This window comes from Lissotriton helveticus, chromosome 2_1, assembly GCF_964261635.1.
Source record: "Lissotriton helveticus chromosome 2_1, aLisHel1.1, whole genome shotgun sequence".
NCBI classification, from domain to species: domain Eukaryota; kingdom Metazoa; phylum Chordata; class Amphibia; order Caudata; family Salamandridae; genus Lissotriton; species Lissotriton helveticus.
In genome coordinates, this window is record NC_136059.1 from 20,854,087 (window position 1) to 20,869,584 (window position 15,498).

The 15,498-nt window shown below is 54.1% G+C and overlaps 1 protein-coding gene across 2 annotated transcripts in view; it reads left to right on the plus strand.

Moving 5' to 3' along the window:
* The window catches only part of LOC144817669 (myosin-IIIb-like), a 446,642-nt gene that overhangs the window by 330,320 nt on the left and 100,824 nt on the right, over positions 1-15,498 (plus strand). Inside the window, exons 15-18 of one of the 2 annotated variants that reach the window (XM_078674399.1) lie at positions 510-621; positions 1,043-1,089; positions 2,624-2,689; positions 2,824-2,943. In XM_078674399.1, the coding sequence (XP_078530525.1) occupies positions 510-621; positions 1,043-1,089; positions 2,624-2,689; positions 2,824-2,943 (345 nt within the window). The remainder of the gene's footprint in view (positions 1-509; positions 622-1,042; positions 1,090-2,623; positions 2,690-2,823; positions 2,944-15,498) is intronic. The other variant, XM_078674400.1, reaches the window with a different exon arrangement.

Below are 15,498 nucleotides of genomic sequence, written 5' to 3' on the forward strand. Positions count from 1 at the left end.
GGCCCTCTGCTTTGTGAGACTATCATCTTGGCCTGCTGGCGCCGCCGCGGCCCGATCCACAGACACTCCAGCTCGAGGATTGTGAGCTCGCCTCTTAACACCACCTGTACCGATCCGGTACCAAGACTGTCCCGCTACCCCCTTTCCCTACAGAGACTAGAAGTGAGAGGACCCCCGGGTCCGAGATATCCTGTAACGCTGATATCCTTGCCTTAAGAACCTTACATAAAGCATTGAACTCGACTTGGTGTGGTGCCTGTTTGTGGGGAGGGAGGTAACTTGTCTGTACGATCGTCGGAGACGGTCCCACTCGGGGATCTCTCCCCCAGTATCCGGCCGACCCTCAGGGTCCCCGTCTAACAGTCATATAGAATCTCATTGGTTAGACTGGGCAATTTCTCCAGGTTCCTCTCTCGCATCACTGTACTTCAATGAAGAAGTTAAACATACTCATGAGTCAAGTTGTCTTTCCACCCTGTGAGGCTTATCTGCCTGTTATGTGCTTCCAGGTGCAGTACACTGCCAACGGATTCCTGGAGAAGAACCGGGATACGCTTCCCGCCAACATCCGTGGGCTCTTCATCAACAGCGTTACTCCATTACTAAGCGTACTCTTCACAGGTACCCACAGAGCAAGACCCTTATTCTCAGCTCCTCAAGGCCTTAACCCCAAACCCCTGAGGGGCTGTGACTCTGAGCTCATCACTTTTAGTCTGTGTCAAGCCTCAGCACGTGGCCCTTTATTATGAGCCGCCACCTGACCTTGGAGCAATAGTTCTAACTCTCTTGGTACCTTTGTCCACCACTGAATGCAGCTACATGTAAAGTATATTGTAAACCTCTACTCTGTGCTGCAGTCAACTCCTGCTGCTCCCGCTGTACCACAGCCGTGTGGACGTCTCACTCCGGTGGTCTTCCAAAGCCTATGAACCTTACAGTGCTTGATGCACTTTCTGGGAATGAACATTGGTGTGGACTTGACAGATGTCTTCCAATTCTGTGTTCTTAAGAGTCACTCAAGGTTTCTATTTTTTTCCTCTAGCTACGATCTCCAGAACAGGGACCCTGATGCCGCAGCACCACGCCAAGGTAAACGCAGAGGGTGCATTTCACTCTAACGGTAGAACGCACCTTGGACCAGATGTACAAGCATACATTTAGCCATTCTGAAATGGCGATTTTTACCGAATCGTTATTTTGGAATTGCAAAATGCAATGCATGTAGGAATTGCAAAATATTTTACGATTCCTTAACATTACTTAATAGTGATTCGGTAAGAAGCGAATCGCTATCAGGTAATATGACTCCATTCATTTCTATGGGCCTAAGGGTCCATAGGAATGAATTTGCATTTGCTAATTGGTGATTATCAAATTGGTAATCACAATTAGCGAATGGAAAGCCAGAGGTGCCTGGGGCCCCCTGAATCACCCCAAAAATGTTTGCACGTGAAAAGCACACACATGCCCTAGGGGCATGTGTGCGTTACATGGCACTTTGAAAAATGTATTTTTGTGCTCTTTTCAAACTATGCACATGGTTACCATCAACTTGAAGTGGATGGTAATTAGCGTTTCCTAAATGCACAGTTCACATTTCGGAAAGGCTTCTTACATGTGCATTTGGGATTCGCAAATTTTGATTCCCTATTTGCATCCGCAATTTAGGGAATCGCAAAAAATTGTGAGTCCCTAAATTGCGAAACCAAAAACCTTTTATGCATAAGGAAATGCCATTTTGCGCTCGCAAACGGTCAATTTTTGTGAATTGCACTGTTTGCGATCACAAAATTGCTCGATGCATGTCCCCCTTAGTGCCCCATAAACCAAGCCCAAGCGACTCGTCATCTTAGGTTCCTTTCGCGAAGAGCGGGTGCTCTGCCTCTTGGGCATCCTTGGGAGCGCTTCAGTGCACCTCATGGGGCTGTCCTTCCTGCATGCTTCCGCCTCGCATGTGTCATCTGTAAAACAGATCAAGCAGCTTACCTCTATGTAAGAGCCTCACCCAGCAGAGTTCCCTTAGGTTGTGGAGGGATCTGGGTCATGGGCGCCCCCCCCCCGCCTCCCCCGCTGCATTAGTGCACTTTGTCGATCAGGCCATGAGGAGTCTTCCTGTCCACTGTGAGGTGAAGATCCAAGAAAGGCTGAACCTCCTTAGCCAGGAGGACATGAGTCAAGCACCTACAGCCCATGCCCGCTAGCAGAGAGCCCACATCTGGAGGTGACCCTGACCCTGCATATAGCGTCTGAGACGCAGTACTTTACATCTGATGTAGAGGCAGCTCACGCACGTGCTGTGTCCTTCTCCACATCATCTTTAGGGGTCACACATTTAAACCATTTGCCGTCGGTCAATGCCTCGTGTGATGTGTTTCTAGGTTTGTTGACTGACCAGTAGGTTCAGACTGAGTGTCCAGTCCTGACACATAGGGGGTGATGTCTGACCCTGCTGGGACACCATCCTATGGTCAGGACACTGGTCCCTGGCCAGGGAGAGGCCACAAGGATTCGCTGGTCCTGACCAGGTGGGAGTTGTGGCGAGAAGGGTGGTGGTTGGAGGCCACATCTACAAACTGTTTGGTTCCCTCTGCTAATGTGTGTGATGGTGTTTTTTTGGCCTCAGATCACACAAGTCGAAGACAACAAGTTCAACAGCTCACGAAAGCAGTCGGTGGGAGCGCAGTTCCGGGTAAGCCGGTCCCACTCTCGGGATTTGTTCTGTTTTCATTGGTGTGAATCACATGATGAGTGGAAAAGGCTGGAGTTGTAGGGTTAGGTCCCATTATGACTCCGTGACACCGCTCCACCTCTTTCCTTCTTTAGCACTCATTGTCGGTGCTGATGGAGAAGATGTCTTCTGCCAACCCTCACTTTATCCGCTGCATCAAACCGAATAGCAATAAAGAGGCGGGGGTGCTGGACGCAAAGATGGTGCTCGAGCAGGTAAGGACCGCGACTCCACAGTTCATTGGCCAGCTCCGCTCTCTTATGTCTCAGCCGTGCTCCTGCTCTCTTCTGTATCTATGTATGCATCGCTGTGTAAGGGGCACCGCCTGTCTATAGGGGTACACACGCCTTCACATTGAATGTATGTATGCATCGCTGTGTAAGGGGCACCGCCTGTCTATAGGGGGACACACGCCTTCACATTGAATGTATGTATGCATCGCTGTGTAAGGGGCACCGCCTGTCTATAGGGGTACACACGCCTTCACATTGAATGTATGTATGCATCGCTGTGTAAGGGGAACAGGCCTGTCTATAGGGGGACACACGCCTTCACATTGAATGTATGTATGCATCGCTGTGTAAGGGGCACCGCCTGTCTATAGGGGTACACACGCCTTCACATTGAATGTATGTCTGCATCGCTGTGTAAGGGGCACAGGCCTGTCTATAGGGGGACACTCGCCTTCACATTGAATGTATGTATGCATCGCTGTGTAAGGGGCACCGCCTGTCTATAGGGGGACACACGCCTTCACATTGAATGTATGTATGCATCGCTGTGTAAGGGGCACAGGCCTGTCTATAGGGGGACACTCGCCTTCACATTGAATGTATGTATGCATCGCTGTGTAAGGGGCACGGGCCCGTCTATAGGGGGACACACGCCTTCACATTGAATGTATGTGTTGGACTTTGGCCCTTAGGGCAGGTTCACCCCTAGACTTTTTGCTTGAAATGGTGACCTGGAGATGGTGATTTTTGGATTCTGCGCACTTTCACTGTGTCCCAGTGGAAAGTGCGTGCGCACTCTGAGTGCATGTGCTGAGCTAGGCCTGCCCGCCCATAGGAATGCATGGGGAATGTATGTGTCCCTGGTAGTTCCTGATGCGTGGGGTGTACAGGCTTGAGTCTGGTATGTGTGAACTCGTGTGAGTGAATGCTGCGCAACGGTGTATGCAGCATGTATGTGTCTAGTAGCGAAGCGCCATTTCTAGACATGGCTGTACGTGTGCTGTGAGGGTGCTGGCGTGTGATTGGCTGGAGCTGGCTGGCATGCCAGGCTCCAGGAAGTCTGGATGGGTCTGCCCGGTGGTGAGTGGGAGATTAGCATGAGTGATGTGTGGGAGGAGTGTACCTGTGTCCTGGATGGGCTGGGTTTTCCCCACACAATGCTGGCTCCGCCCCCCTGTGGTGTGTCTAATGACCCAAGCCCTGCCAGTGAATAGAGAGGGTGGTTGAGGTAAACAGAGTACTCAAGAACCAGCTGCGACTGGTTCCGCCCCCACTCTGCACCCTCAGACAAAGGAATGCACTGTATAAAAATGGGGCTGTGTCCCCACAGAGGTTGTTCTTTTCCAGGATCCTGAGGGGGCTGTTGCTGCTGTCGCTGGGCCAGAGGACCGCCACTTGGACTGTCTCCCTGCCTGGAGACCCAGTGTGCTGGCTCTGGGCCCAGCCTTGCCCCCTGCCTGCCTACAAGGACTTTGGGGCCTGAACTTTGCCTCTAGCGCTTGGAAGCGCTTCCTTGTGGCCCTTAGCGCTTGAGAGCGCTTTCTCTTACCCCTGAAGCGTTGGAAGCGCTTTATTTGCGGCCCTAGCGCTTAGAAGCGCTTTGCTCATCAGCTGAGCGCTGGGAGCGCTGTCGTTGTCCTTCCGCGGCTGCCCACGCCGCTTTTGCTGATTGTGGAGTCCCCTGGCAGGTGCCCACCCTGCCCGGGACATTGCCGCTGTTTTTGATTTATAATTTACTACGAGGGAGGCCACCCCTCGGTAAATTCATCCCCCGCCTGCCTGCCTAAGAAGCGAGCCGCCGCGCTGCCCGCGGCGACCCGGAAGCACTGGGCCGGCTGACCAATTGCAGCGCGGCCCGAGACAGGCAACCCGGAAGTCCCGCCCCTTGCAGCAGAGAAGCTGCCGGCCGGGTCCCCGAGGCTCCCCGAGTGGAGAGGGGAGCCCCGGGACGAGAGAGAAGGAGCAGAGCCTGCCACGTCTGGTTGAGGCCCCGGGACGAGAGGAGAGGAGCCCCGCCCGTGGCCCAGCTGCAGCGCCAGACAGCCGGTGAGTGGGAAAGAAGCCGGCAGTGGTTCCCGCCCCCCGCAGCACCAGTGAAGTCCCGGTGAGTGCGGGGGCGGGTTCTCTTTGTTATCTCGAGCGGCCCCGTTGGTAGAGGGCCGCTCCGACGTGCACCCCAAGCCCCCCCAGGGTTGAGGAGTCCCGAGGCTTCAGGCGCTATTTGTTTTCCGAGCCCAGAGAGGCTCAAGGGGGCCTGCTGGTTTGGTGAGTGTGGCCAGAAGCGAAGGGAGGGGCGCCGGGACACGTTGTCGGTGTCCGCCCCCCCCCTCCCTGCCCCCTCAGCAGCGCGACCTCGCGCCCTTGTGTTTAGAGCCAGAGAGGCTCTTAGGGGGCATTTGTTTGTTGGCGCCACGACGCTCCAGGCGCTAATTGTGGAGGAGCCCAGAGAGGCTCCTGGGGGCCATTTGTTCTTTGAGCCAGAGAGGCTCTGAGGGTGCCATTCCCCCGTGAGGGTCCCCAACAGCCCAGTGAGGCTGCACCTTTTTGGTTGTGAGCCCGGAGAGAAGGCTCGAGGCGCCAGATTGGTTTGCGAGCCAGAGAGGCTCAGGGGCCATTTATTTCACGAGCCCAGAGAGGCTCAGGAGACAGTCAGTGGGGCAGAGCCTAGAGAGGCTCCCACGTTGGCCCCATCCTCATCTCCAGCTGCCCAGCACTTCGTGGGCAGCTGCCACGTTTAGGCCCTGACATTGGGACACATGGACAGTCACAGGTGGTGACTTGTGAGATTGGCGCAATTGTTATTGCTTACACCTCTGAATGTATTGTGATGCATCATGTGTTTTCCCCCTTACACCTCTGAATGAATGTTATGCATTGCATCATGTGTTTTCCTCTTACACCCCTACAGGTATTGTAATACATAGGTGGTTGTTTTCTCCCTAGTACAGGTGGTGCTAGTGAGATCCTGGTTACCAGTAATTACTGGTTGTGTGCTATTTTGTGCTATATTCTATGTACTAAGTACTATTTCTGAAAGTGCTACTTCTGATTCCTGACAGTGGTCCAGGTGGCCCTGTCTTGTACATATCCCCTGTAAATTCTGCCCGTGCCTCTGGCACATTGTAAAGTGTGTGTTTTATCTAATGTGTTTTTGGTGTAATACAAAGGCTATTTTTATATAACCTGGTGTGGAGTTTCCTTTGTGGTGGGCCTTTGGGTGTTGTTGCTGGGGTGCGTGCGCAAATACTTAGCCTACATCGCCTCCAAGTTTAGCCTTGCTGCTCGCGCCACGTTACCTAGAGGGTGAGTAGGGGTTATCTTGGCGTGTAACTCCCTTGCCCTGACTTGGGTGTGGTGGTCTCTGACTGACTTTGGCGAAAGCCCTGGCCAGCCGGGGATCCCATTTCCAACATTGGCGGCAAGCGGTGGGATAAGGATTTGTGTTTGCCTTGTACCTTAGTAGCGGCTGGCTGCACCACAAAGCTCTGCATTTTAGATGACCACATTTTAAGGGGATTGTTTTTTTGGAAGTTTCATATTTTCTTCTCCTGAAGGTATCATTGTGCAATTGTGTCCAGTGCATTTGTTCCCCTGCCCCGCGCCCAGAGTCTGGTACCTGTGTCACTTGTGGTCAGGTTGAGAAGTCAGGGGTGGTAGAAACTGCCTTACTAGTCCGAGGGGGGGGTTGTGTGTGGATGAATGGTGTGTGGCACTAGGCAAGTGAGTGTGAGTTCTCTGAGGTAGAGAGCTTGCTGAATACCTTGTGAATTGTGTACTCCTGTGTTAGCTCAGACCCCTAGGTTCCCTGTGTGATCTCTTCACTAGAACGTCCGCCAGAATGGTGCCTGCTTTTGATGTCTGTGATCTGTTTAGATACAGTATGGGAGAGTTGGTAAGGTTCTGTGAAGAGAGAGACATAGGGGTGGATGAGTTAGACACTCAGTCCGAACTTAGGAGCAGCCTGATCCTATGGCAAAAGTGTCAGTGGGACCTTGAGCGCAGTGAGGAAAGGGCCCGGGCTTCACACCAGGAGGGTGGTGGGTCTGTGGGGAGCCCTGAAGATTCAGAAGAGGAGGAAGAAAATGATAGCACAGGGACGCCAGCAGATAGTGAGGACCCCATAGATAGGGAGTCCCTTGCTGGGTCCAGCATAGGAGGCAGCGCCTCATCCCTTTCCCTGTCCCCAGAGGAGCTGGAAGATAGGAGGAGAGAAAGGGAGCACCAGCTGGCTTTAGAGAGGCTCAGGTTGGAGCATGCCCAGGCTATGGCACAGCTGGGCATTAGAAAGCAACAGCTAGAGACCGAGAGGGTCTTAGCGCAGGAAAGGATAGAGGAGGCTGAGAGGGCCTCCACCAGAGGCGAAGTAGCTCTGGAGGGTAGACTATCCCCTGCGCGCAGTGTTGAGTTTCTGGATCCCCCAGGGAGGGTTGGGTCCAGTGGTGGCAGCTATTTAGATTCCAGTGTAGGAAATCCCAGTCCCAGTTCCCCCAGTCTGGTACCTGTTTCCCAAGAGGAGGAGTATAGGTTGAAATTCAGGGGCAGTAGGAAGCTGCCTCACCAGTCGTGGGAGAAGTTTGAGGATGAATGTTGTGGAGCACTGTGGGCTTGGGTAGAGGTTCACACTGACTCTGATTTTGAAGTCTTGTTTGATCTTATTGTCAAAGAGCAGGTGCTCAGTGGTTGTTCGCCAGAGTTGCGCCAACACCTGTTGCAAGTTGGATTTACTGATACAGAGTTACTGGCAAGGGAAGCCGACCGCTGGGAAAGGGCCAGAGGTTCTCTAGAGTCATTGGTGAGTGACTCCAAAAGTAGTGGTTCAGGGATCTTCCAGCCCAGCGTGGTGGAGGAGGCTCAGTGTAGCCCAGCTAGGTCCCAGGATAGCGAGGAGGGTGTAGGGGCTCACTGCCTGGCTCAGTGGAGCAGGAGTGAGGGGGAGACCAAGGTTCCCCAGACGCCCGAAGCCCTGCCTCAGGACTTGGATGGTTTCTTGAGGGAACACCAGGTTGGGGACCTAGGCTGTCCTGTTAGTCCACTTGAGGAGGATCTCCTAGTGAGTAGAGGACCTGGAGTGTCTGTAACCAGAGCTCCTGTGGTTCTAGAGTCTGGCAGTACCGCTCCGGTAGGGAGGGTACAGGAGTCCAGAGTGAGGAGTGATTGGGGGAGTTCCCCAGTGGAAGGACCAGTGGGTCAGGGACTACCCAGTTGGGCTAGGTTCCCGTGTAGTGACCATGGTGACACCACTTCTGGTCTGGGGGATCGTCACGCACTGTCAGGTGGACAGAGGGCGGGAGATCTGCGCCAGACAGACAGTCACGCAACAGATGTGACATTTGTTAGCCTCAGGGGGATTGCGAGTGAATCCCCAGAAGTCCTGGAGTGCCAGGCAATTGTTCCACCGAAGGTTCTAGACCAGAGGTTGGGAGGCCAGGTTCAGGATCAGCCTGACCTGAAGGGTAGGACGACTGTAACCAGTGTCCTGACCGGTTCTTCTTCCAGAGGAACTTCTCCAGGTGGGAGAGGGCAGACCTCTGGAAGGGGGTGCAGAGGGTGGGAGAGCCCACCTCTGACCCCGGTGCAACCTGAGTGGATAAGTCCTGGGTTGGAATGGCGTTCTAGGGGTACCCCTCGCAGAGGGAGGAGGAACCCTAGGAGAAGAGGTAGGGGGAGGAGAGCCTTCCCCGAGACTCCTGGTCCGCCTGAGGTTGTAGGCCCTCGGCTGGAGTACCAGTGGCAGTCTAGTCCTGTCTTGCAGACAGGAAGAGTGGAAAATGGCTCCTATGTGCCAGGGGTTACTACCCCCCGCTCTGCGAATTGGCATGGACCCGTGGCACCTGGGTGGCCCAGGGCCTGGTCCTGGCCGCGGACAACTTGGGAGTACCAGTGGGGTAGCCCAGTTGGTCCAGACAGTGTGTTGAGAAGGAATCCCATGGGTTCACCGTGGCATAGAACAGGAGGGTGTCCCTGCAGTTGCGGGCCCGCGTCCGTGTTCTATCGCCCCAAGCAGGGAAGTCCATCACGGTGGTGATTGGTCTCCCCTGCGTTTTGGCTGGAAGGGGGTTATGTTGGACTTTGGCCCTTAGGGCAGGTTCACCCCTAGACTTTTTGCTTGAAATGGTGACCTGGAGATGGTGATTTTTGGATTCTGCGCACTTTCACTGTGTCCCAGTGGAAAGTGCGTGCGCACTCTGAGTGCATGTGCTGAGCTAGGCCTGCCCGCCCATAGGAATGCATGGGGAATGTATGTGTCCCTGGTAGTTCCTGATGCGTGGGGTGTACAGGCTTGAGTCTGGTATGTGTGAACTCGTGTGAGTGAATGCTGCGCAACGGTGTATGCAGCATGTATGTGTCTAGTAGCGAAGCGCCATTTCTAGACATGGCTGTACGTGTGCTGTGAGGGTGCTGGCGTGTGATTGGCTGGAGCTGGCTGGCATGCCAGGCTCCAGGAAGTCTGGATGGGTCTGCCCGGTGGTGAGTGGGAGATTAGCATGAGTGATGTGTGGGAGGAGTGTACCTGTGTCCTGGATGGGCTGGGTTTTCCCCACACAATGCTGGCTCCGCCCCCCTGTGGTGTGTCTAATGACCCAAGCCCTGCCAGTGAATAGAGAGGGTGGTTGAGGTAAACAGAGTACTCAAGAACCAGCTGCGACTGGTTCCGCCCCCACTCTGCACCCTCAGACAAAGGAATGCACTGTATAAAAATGGGGCTGTGTCCCCACAGAGGTTGTTCTTTTCCAGGATCCTGAGGGGGCTGTTGCTGCTGTCGCTGGGCCAGAGGACCGCCACTTGGACTGTCTCCCTGCCTGGAGACCCAGTGTGCTGGCTCTGGGCCCAGCCTTGCCCCCTGCCTGCCTACAAGGACTTTGGGGCCTGAACTTTGCCTCTAGCGCTTGGAAGCGCTTCCTTGTGGCCCTTAGCGCTTGAGAGCGCTTTCTCTTACCCCTGAAGCGTTGGAAGCGCTTTATTTGCGGCCCTAGCGCTTAGAAGCGCTTTGCTCATCAGCTGAGCGCTGGGAGCGCTGTCGTTGTCCTTCCGCGGCTGCCCACGCCGCTTTTGCTGATTGTGGAGTCCCCTGGCAGGTGCCCACCCTGCCCGGGACATTGCCGCTGTTTTTGATTTATAATTTACTACGAGGGAGGCCACCCCTCGGTAAATTCATCCCCCGCCTGCCTGCCTAAGAAGCGAGCCGCCGCGCTGCCCGCGGCGACCCGGAAGCACTGGGCCGGCTGACCAATTGCAGCGCGGCCCGAGACAGGCAACCCGGAAGTCCCGCCCCTTGCAGCAGAGAAGCTGCCGGCCGGGTCCCCGAGGCTCCCCGAGTGGAGAGGGGAGCCCCGGGACGAGAGAGAAGGAGCAGAGCCTGCCACGTCTGGTTGAGGCCCCGGGACGAGAGGAGAGGAGCCCCGCCCGTGGCCCAGCTGCAGCGCCAGACAGCCGGTGAGTGGGAAAGAAGCCGGCAGTGGTTCCCGCCCCCCGCAGCACCAGTGAAGTCCCGGTGAGTGCGGGGGCGGGTTCTCTTTGTTATCTCGAGCGGCCCCGTTGGTAGAGGGCCGCTCCGACGTGCACCCCAAGCCCCCCCAGGGTTGAGGAGTCCCGAGGCTTCAGGCGCTATTTGTTTTCCGAGCCCAGAGAGGCTCAAGGGGGCCTGCTGGTTTGGTGAGTGTGGCCAGAAGCGAAGGGAGGGGCGCCGGGACACGTTGTCGGTGTCCGCCCCCCCCCTCCCTGCCCCCTCAGCAGCGCGACCTCGCGCCCTTTGTTTAGAGCCAGAGAGGCTCTTAGGGGGCATTTGTTTGTTGGCGCCACGACGCTCCAGGCGCTAAATTGTGGAGGAGCCCAGAGAGGCTCCTGGGGGCCATTTGTTCTTTGAGCCAGAGAGGCTCTGAGGGTGCCATTCCCCCGTGAGGGTCCCCAACAGCCCAGTGAGGCTGCACCTTTTTGGTTGTGAGCCCGGAGAGAAGGCTCGAGGCGCCAGATTGGTTTGCGAGCCAGAGAGGCTCAGGGGCCATTTATTTCACGAGCCCAGAGAGGCTCAGGAGACAGTCAGTGGGGCAGAGCCTAGAGAGGCTCCCACGTTGGCCCCATCCTCATCTCCAGCTGCCCAGCACTTCGTGGCAGCTGCCACGTTTAGGCCCTGACATTGGACACATGGACAGTCACAGGTGGTGACTTGTGAGATTGGCGCAATTGTTATTGCTTACACCTCTGAATGTATTGTGATGCATCATGTGTTTTCCCCCTTACACCTCTGAATGAATGTTATGCATTGCATCATGTGTTTTCCTCTTACACCCCTACAGGTATTGTAATACATAGGTGGTTGTTTTCTCCCTAGTACAGGTGGTGCTAGTGAGATCCTGGTTACCAGTAATTACTGGTTGTGTGCTATTTTGTGCTATATTCTATGTACTAAGTACTATTTCTGAAAGTGCTACTTCTGATTCCTGACAGTGGTCCAGGTGGCCCTGTCTTGTACATATCCCCTGTAAATTCTGCCCGTGCCTCTGGCACATTGTAAAGTGTGTGTTTTATCTAATGTGTTTTTGGTGTAATACAAAGGCTATTTTTATATAACCTGGTGTGGAGTTTCCTTTGTGGTGGGCCTTTGGGTGTTGTTGCTGGGGTGCGTGCGCAAATACTTAGCCTACATCGCCTCCAAGTTTAGCCTTGCTGCTCGCGCCCACGTTACCTAGAGGGTGAGTAGGGGTTATCTTGGCGTGTAACTCCCTTGCCCTGACTTGGGTGTGGTGGTCTCTGACTGACTTTGGCGAAAGCCCTGGCCAGCCGGGGATCCCATTTCCAACAGTATGTATGCATCGCTGTGTAAGGGGCACAGGCCTGTCTATAGGGGGACACTCGCCTTCACATTGGAATGTATGTTGCATCGCTGTGTAAGGGGAACAGGCCTGTCTATAGGGGGACACACGCCTTCACATTGAATGTATGTATGCATCGCTGTGTAAGGGGCACCGCCTGTCTATAGGGGGACACACGCCTTCACATTGAATGTATGTATGCATCGCTGTGTAAGGGGCACAGGCCTGTCTATAGGGGGACACTCGCCTTCACATTGAATGTATGTATGCATCGCTGTGTAAGGGGCACAGGCCTGTCTATAGGGGGACACTCGCCTTCACATTGAATGTATGTATGCATCGCTGTGTAAGGGGAACAGGCCTGTCTATAGGGGGACACACGCCTTCACATTGAATGTATGTATGCATCGCTGTGTAAGGGGCACCGCCTGTCTATAGGGGGACACACGCCTTCACATTGAATGTATGTCTGCATCGCTGTGTAAGGGGCACAGGCCTGTCTATAGGGGGACACACGCCTTCACATTGAATGTATGTCTGCATCGCTGTGTAAGGGGCGCAGGCCTGTCTATAGGGGGACACACGCCTTCACATTGAATGTATGTATGCATCGCTGTGTAAGGGGCACAGGCCTGTCTATAGGGGGACACACGCCTTCACATTGAATGTATGTATGCATCGCTGTGTAAGGAGCACCGCCTGTCTATAGGGGACACACGCCTTCACATTGAATGTATGTATGCATCGCTGTGTAAGGGGCACAGGCCTGTCTATAGGGGGACACACGCCTTCACATTGAATGTATGTATGCATCGCTGTGTAAGGGGCACCGCCTGTCTATAGGGGGACACACGCCTTCACATTGAATGTATGTCTGCATCGCTGTGTAAGGGGCACTGCCTGTCTATAGGGGGACACACGCCTTCACATTGAATGTATGTATTGCATCGCTGTGTAAGGGGCACCGCCTGTCTATAGGGGGACACACGCCTTCACATTGAATGTATGTATGCATCGCTGTGTAAGGGGCACGGGCCCGTCTATAGGGGGACACACGCCTTCACATTGAATGTATGTATGCATCGCTGTGTAAGGGGCACAGGCCTGTCTATAGGGGGACACACGCCTTCACATTGAATGTATGTATGCATCGCTGTGTAAGAGGCACCGCCTGTCTATAGGGGGACACACGCCTTCACATTGAATGTATGTCTGCATCGCTGTGTAAGGGGCACTGCCTGTCTATAGGGGGACACACGCCTTCACATTGAATGTATGTCTGCATCGCTGTGTAAGGGGCACGGGCCCGTCTATAGGGGGACACACGCCTTCACATTGAATGTATGTATGCATCGCTGTGTAAGGGGGCACCGCCTGTCTATAGGGGGACACACGCCTTCACATTGAATGTATGTATGCATCGCTGTGTAAGGGGCACCGCCTGTCCTATAGGGGTACACAACGCCTTCACATTAAATGTATGTATGCATCGCTGTGTAAGGGGCACAGGCCTGTCTATAGGGGACATACGTCACATTGAATGTATGTATGCATCGCTGTGTAAGGGGCACCGCCTGTCTATAGGGGGACACTCGCCTTCACATTGAATGTATGTATGCATCGCTGTGTAAGGGGCACCGCCTGTCTATAGGGGGACACTCGCCTTCACATTGAATGTATGTATGCATCGCTGTGTAAGGGGCACCGCCTGTCTATAGGGGGACACACGCCTTCACATTGAATGTATGTATGCATCGCTGTGTAAGGGGCACCGCCTGTCTATAGGGGGACACACGCCTTCACATTGAATGTATGTATGCATCGCTGTGTAAGGGGCACAGGCCTGTCTATAGGGGGACACACGCCTTCACATTGAATGTATGTATGCATCGCTGTGTAAGGGGCACCGCCTGTCTATAGGGGGACACACGCCTTCACATTGAATGTATGTATGCATCGCTGTGTAAGGGGCACAGGCCTGTCTATAGGGGGACACACGCCTTCACATTGAATGTATGTATGCATCGCTGTGTAAGGGGCACCGCCTGTCTATAGGGGTACACACGCCTTCACATTAAATGTATGTATGCATCGCTGTGTAAGGGGCACCGCCTGTCTATAGGGGTACACACGCCTTCACATTAAATGTATGTATGCATCGCTGTGTAAGGGGCACCGCCTGTCTATAGGGGGACACACGCCTTCACATTGAATGTATGTATGCATCGCTGTGTAAGGGGCACAGGCCTGTCTATAGGGGGACATACGCCTTCACATTGAATGTATGTATGCATCGCTGTGTAAGGGGCACCGCCTGTCTATAGGGGGACACTCGCCTTCACATTGAATGTATGTATGCATTGCTGTGTAAGGGGCACCGCCTGTCTATAGGGGGACACTCGCCTTCACATTGAATGTATGTATGCATCGCTGTGTAAGGGGCACCGCCTGTCTATAGGGGGACACACGCCTTCACATTGAATGTATGTATGCATCGCTGTGTAAGGGGCACCGCCTGTCTATAGGGGGACACACGCCTTCACATTGAATGTATGTATGCATCGCTGTGTAAGGGGCACAGGCCTGTCTATAGGGGGACACACGCCTTCACATTGAATGTATGTATGCATCGCTGTGTAAGGGGCACCGCCTGTCTATAGGGGGACACACGCCTTCACATTGAATGTATGTATGCATCGCTGTGTAAGGGGCACAGGCCTGTCTATAGGGGGACACACGCCTTCACATTGAATGTATGTATGCATCGCTGTGTAAGGGGCACCGCCTGTCTATAGGGGTACACACGCCTTCACATTAAATGTATGTATGCATCGCTGTGTAAGGGGCACCGCCTGTCTATAGTGGTACACATGCCTTCACATTAAATGTATGTATGCATCGCTGTGTAAGGGGCACCGCCTGTCTATAGGGGGACACACGCCTTCACATTGAATGTATGTATGCATCGCTGTGTAAGGGGCACAGGCCTGTCTATAGGGGGTTACACGCCTTCACATTGAATGTATGTATGTATGCATCGCTGTGTAAGGGGCATGGGCCTGTCTATAGGGGGACACACGCCTTCACATTGAATGTATGTATGCATCGCTGTGTAAGGGGCACCGCCTGTCTATAGGGGGACACACGCCTTCACATTGTATGTATGCATCGCTGTGTAAGGGGCACGGGCCCGTCTATAGGGGGACACACGCCATCACATTGAATGTATGTATGCATCGCTGTGTAAGGGGCACGGGCCCGTCTATAGGGGGACATACGCCTTCACATTAAATGTATGTATGCATCGCTGTGTATGGGGCACGGGCCCGTCTATAGGGGGACACTCGCCTTCACATTGAATGTATGTCTGCATCGCTGTGTAAGGGGCACGGGCCCGTCTATAGGGGGACACTCGCCTTCACATTGAATGTATGTATGCATCGCTGTGTAAGGGGCACCGCCTGTCTATAGGGGGACACTCGCCTTCACATTGAATGTATGTATGCATCGCTGTGTAAGGGGCACAGGCCCGTCTATAGGGGGACACTCGCCTTCACATTGAATGTATGTATGTATGCATCGCTGTGTAAGGGGCATGGGCCTGTCTATAGGGGGACACTCGCCTTCACATTGAATGTATGTATGCATCGCTGTGTAAGGGGCACAGGCCCGTCTATAGGGGGACACTCGCCTTCACATTGAATGTATGTATGCATCGCTGTGTAAG